A 4,815-nucleotide genomic window follows, 5' to 3' on the forward strand; every position below is an offset into this window, starting at 1 on the left:
ATTAGAGTGTTTGAATTTAGGACCTCTCATAAAATTTAGAAGTAAGAATATTATCTAGTGAACCTCATCTGGTTTTTTTATATTTTAATTTCAAAGTAAGTGATAAGTATTTTAAAATTGTAAATTGCTTGTGCATTTTAAAGTAATCATAACTTGCTTTAAAATTGAAATCCAAACAATAACAAACCAATAATCTTGCCTTTAAATTTTATAAGAGGTCAATAAATTACTCTAATTTTTAAGCTGACAGCTAAACGTGGCCCGCTGAGCTTACAATTTGGTATGTAATGCTTTTGTAAGACAGTGAGCATGCATGTAGGTATATCACCCTCTTAAACCTTGCTCAGATTTAAGTTTAAAATTAAATTTTAGTTGACCCGGTTTTATTTCAAGATGTGTTCTTATTCTCCAATATGTATGAACATTTTTTAATGTTTATGGCTAAAAATGTATTGATTGTTGGTTTACTAATGCAGGTAGATCAATCCAATTTGTTTCACGGACCAACATTAACTGAATTAAATGCCTGTGGTGGTGATAATTTATTAGATGACTTAAATTTTGATGATCTATTATTATCACCTGATTCAGAAATGTCTGAAATATCTGACACATTTATTAGTTCATACTTGATGGATCATGTTGTAAATACTAGCCCTGTTAACAGACCAAGTTCTTCAAAGTCTGGCTTTCAACATTCACCAAACAGTTGTAGTTCACGTTCATCACTTTCTCCAGGTCCAACAAATTCAATAACACTACAAGAACTCTCGAAGAAAGAAAAAAAATCACAAAAGTGTTTATCATCTCCTATATTTGGAACTAGTGTTCCGGGATCAGGATTTATGCTGGCTAGCAAATCAAGAGAAAATCTTTCATCATCAGCTCCTAATCATCTTGTACTTGACCAAATGTGGCACCATAGAGAATCTCGACAGCATTTATTATCCACTGGATCATTAGCTGAAGCAGGATCTACTTCCTCACTTTCAACTGGTTAGTTTAGAGTAAACTTTAATTGTACAATTATAAAAAAAAAATCAATTTTTATTTATTTAAGGAGGTGTTTCGACTCCAGAAGCTTATGATTTTTCATTTGATGAAGCAATCAGTGATTCTGATAATGATACAAAACAAGAAGAAGCCTATTCATCTGATATCGGTTGGTTTTTAATAAATATAATTATATGTTAACAAATACAAGATATGCCTTATTATTTTGAAATTGATAGATTCAGAGGACAGTGATTGTGGTAGAACATCTGCTGAATCATCTTCACACAAGGATAGATTTTTTTGGCAGTACTATACTCATTCTAAGGTTCCTAAAGGTCAAAGATTAGTATTAAAATGTAAGCTAAAGGATTCACGTTGTTTAAATGAAGTTATTGATCCAGTATTTAGTCCAAATTGTCCAATAAAAGGAGTTAAACATTGGTAAATTGTAAAAATTTGCTTATAAATTAAATTTTATATTAGTAAATATTAAAATTTTCTAGTGGTAAACCAAGAAAGGGATATGGTAATAACTTAAAACCAAATCCTAAACTATTAAATTTAATCGGCAGTGAATTGGATAAATTGAATAAAATAATAACTGAAATGACACCAATCAGCAAGTTGCCAATTGATGTTAGACAAAATGCACAAAAAGAAAAGAACAAATTACTATCCAGGTACATTTTATTGTTAAAAACAAGTTTTTAATTATATTTGATTTAAACCATAATGTATGATCTTAGGTATTATTTTATTTTATCAAAAATAAAGCTTATTCGTCATACTACTTGTGAACGCTCAACACAGTCTGCTAAGATTGTCACAGTATGTGATGGACTTAAATTTTAATGATTATGTGAATGGTATAAAAATCTTTCATATATTAAAATAATTTTAAAAAATAAATTCTATTTAGAAATGTATTTAATCTTAATTCTTAAAACTGATAATTATATTAATAATCTATAGTAGCACTGGCTTTAAACCGCATGATTATTTTGTGTTATATTTTAGTAGATTAAGATATATTATATTCTGGTATTAAATTAAAATTAATATTTTACACTAATGATTTATTTTAGAATTTTCTCTAAACACATTTATTTATTTTATGAGAGTACTTTTTATGTTACATTTTTAATGTTACAGATTTTTTTATTTATTATTTAATGCTTGGGTTTATAGTTTGTTTGATTCATATTTAATTCAAGTTTTGTATGATAATTTTATATTTGTAGAGCATGCCGGTTGAGGATAAAAGCTCAACATGAAGCGAACAAAATAAAACTTTATGGATTAAGAACTGAACACAGTAATTTTTTTCTATTGGATTAATTTAAAGTGTTACTTTAATACTTTAAAATATTGGATAATAGATCCAAGCATTTATGTTTATAATTGAATTAATTTTTCTTAGGGCATTTAAGTAATGCTATAACTGAAATGAAACAGTTATTTCTAAAAGAAAGTCAAGGATTGTCAAATGCCAGTGAGAGAATTATTAAAAATGCTACCAGTAAGAATTTTGTAAATTTTTGTATTAGTTATAATCAAATTTATTTTGTCTTTGGCATTACTGGAAATACCTCAAATTATTCCAAAATAATGAAATAAAATTTGCTTTCATAGAAGTCAAAGATCACTATTCTAATCAATACTGACTTCTCGAAATTCTACTTATCACTAAAAAATTTCAAATTAGTGTACTTAATCAAAATTTAATATCTTCTTATTCTTATTTTATTGTTTAGGATTAAAAGTAGCTGGGAGAACTACACAATTTGTGAACAAAGTTCTGGAGAATACCAAAACAGGTGCACAGCGGGGTGGCTTGGATGAGCTATAGCTGCTGAAAGTTAGTTTTTTAATTATTATATATTAAATTTCTAGTATGCATAATGTATATATATATTATTTTTTCTCTCTTTTATTTTTATTAATTTTTATCAAGCTACTGTCGTTATTAAATTATTGTTACCTAATTGGAGTATTATTCTGTATCTGTAAATAAAATATTATTATTATTAAAATGTAACTGTTATGTGGTTTGTCGAAATAATTTTGGTTTGTTCTCAATATTTTTGATTTATGTTTTGCCTCTTTTGAGCAGGATAATATATTTTTACTACCATGTAAATATGTTTGGTTATTATTAATTTTTAATTATCATGTGTTTATTATTGTTAAGATAAGGCATAGATTTAACTCTGCATGATTATGTGTCTGTACATTTGACTGAGTAAAACCATTTCATTACCGTATTGTTTAGTACATAGAAAGCTAACTTACTATTAAATTAGTTATATTGTTGATAAAATATTTAATACATTTGTACACAAATAATCTAAAAAAAGAGAAAAGAACTGAAATTTGTTTATTGAATCATATAAACAATATAAAAAAATAAGTCAGTTTAATGTACCTATATTCATGATATTAAATTCATTTCATATTTTTAATGAATTATGGTTATATTTTAAAATTTGAAAGATCAATAATTTTAGATCAATGTTGACCATTTTATTAACTAATAGCGAGATATAATTATGAATACTTTAAAAATTACTGTATAACATGATTTGTTGCTTTTATTAAATTACTATTTTTTTGGAAAATATAAGAATAAGACATTTTAGTGATGTCTGTTTTAAGTATATATTTTTTTTAATCAATACATTTTCGACAAATATTAAAATAACATATCTAAATACAGTTATTAAAAAAAAACTAACGGTTTTAAATTATTTTAATAAAGTCATAACATTAAATATTGAGTGTAAACATGTCTTACAATGTTACCCAATTTTTTCAGATTCTAAATCATTTATTCACTTATTAGTATTACTTGTACTCTGAAAATAATAAATACAAAGAAGTTATTATAAAGTTTAATTGATTATAATGTGTGAACAATTTGATATACTTTATACTGAGATTTTCTCTGCTATGAGTAAATTGTTAAAAGTCAAAACTATATTTTTTTTATGTTGAAAGAGCACTTATTTAATATTAATTATAATAAATTAACCATTGTCAATTTTCAAATCTAAAATAAAAATTATATGAATTTTAACTAAAAAAAAAAAAAATGATTATTTAACTCTTGTTATTTTTTATTGAGAAACAAATTTGATGATACTAAAATGTTTATTCTCTGAAATGATTAATTTTTAAATTAAAATATGACTAAGTTAAATTTTTAGTTGGACATAATATAAGAATTTTTCTTAATTAAAATAATTAAATTATATATCATTATAATGATAATGTAACTTTTAGTATGAGCTATATAATATTAATACTAATTCATTCAATATTTATAAATATAAAATTACAAACAAATTTAGTGATTTATAATTTAATAGCACTGCATAATAAGATTATCTCCTTTAAAATCTGCTTTATTATATATGGTATAGACATTTAACTTATTATGCTACTTAGTTCTGTGATAACTCTAGACCATTTGTTGTTCTGACAATGAAATAAGTCAAAATTACGTAATTAATAATCTAATTATTTTATGAAACTCTTTTTTTTATGTATCAGAACACAGAATTAAAAGTTATTGTACAATAGGGCATAGGCACCTTTTATTTATTGAAGGTTCTTCAGCCCATATATTAGTGTAACGAATAGTATCCGTTTACTCACAACACATAAATATCATTATATTATATGAATAGTTAAAATAAGGACTAAGCAAGTAGGTAAACGACCTCCTTAAACAATTTGGCAATAGTCAAATTGCAAATATACAAATACAATAAAAGGTTAAAGGGTTATTCATGTAGTAAAAATAACCGAGTGATTATT

The 4,815-nt window shown here is 24.7% G+C and overlaps 1 protein-coding gene across 1 annotated transcript; it reads left to right on the top strand.

Moving 5' to 3' along the window:
• Positions 1 to 221: 221 nt before the first annotated feature.
• On the top strand, positions 222 to 3,114 carry LOC103309809 (protein CREBRF homolog). Its single transcript, XM_029492812.1, is given in 8 exon segments — positions 222 to 996; positions 1,061 to 1,162; positions 1,233 to 1,437; positions 1,500 to 1,676; positions 2,238 to 2,311; positions 2,417 to 2,515; positions 2,751 to 2,807; positions 2,810 to 3,114. Coding segments are annotated over 8 exon segments (1,326 nt in total). The 5' UTR covers positions 222 to 413; the 3' UTR covers positions 2,839 to 3,114.
• Positions 3,115 to 4,815: the final 1,701 nt, after the last annotated feature.

The sequence above is a fragment of the Acyrthosiphon pisum genome, chromosome X (genome assembly GCF_005508785.2).
Source record: "Acyrthosiphon pisum isolate AL4f chromosome X, pea_aphid_22Mar2018_4r6ur, whole genome shotgun sequence".
NCBI lineage: Eukaryota > Metazoa > Arthropoda > Insecta > Hemiptera > Aphididae > Acyrthosiphon > Acyrthosiphon pisum.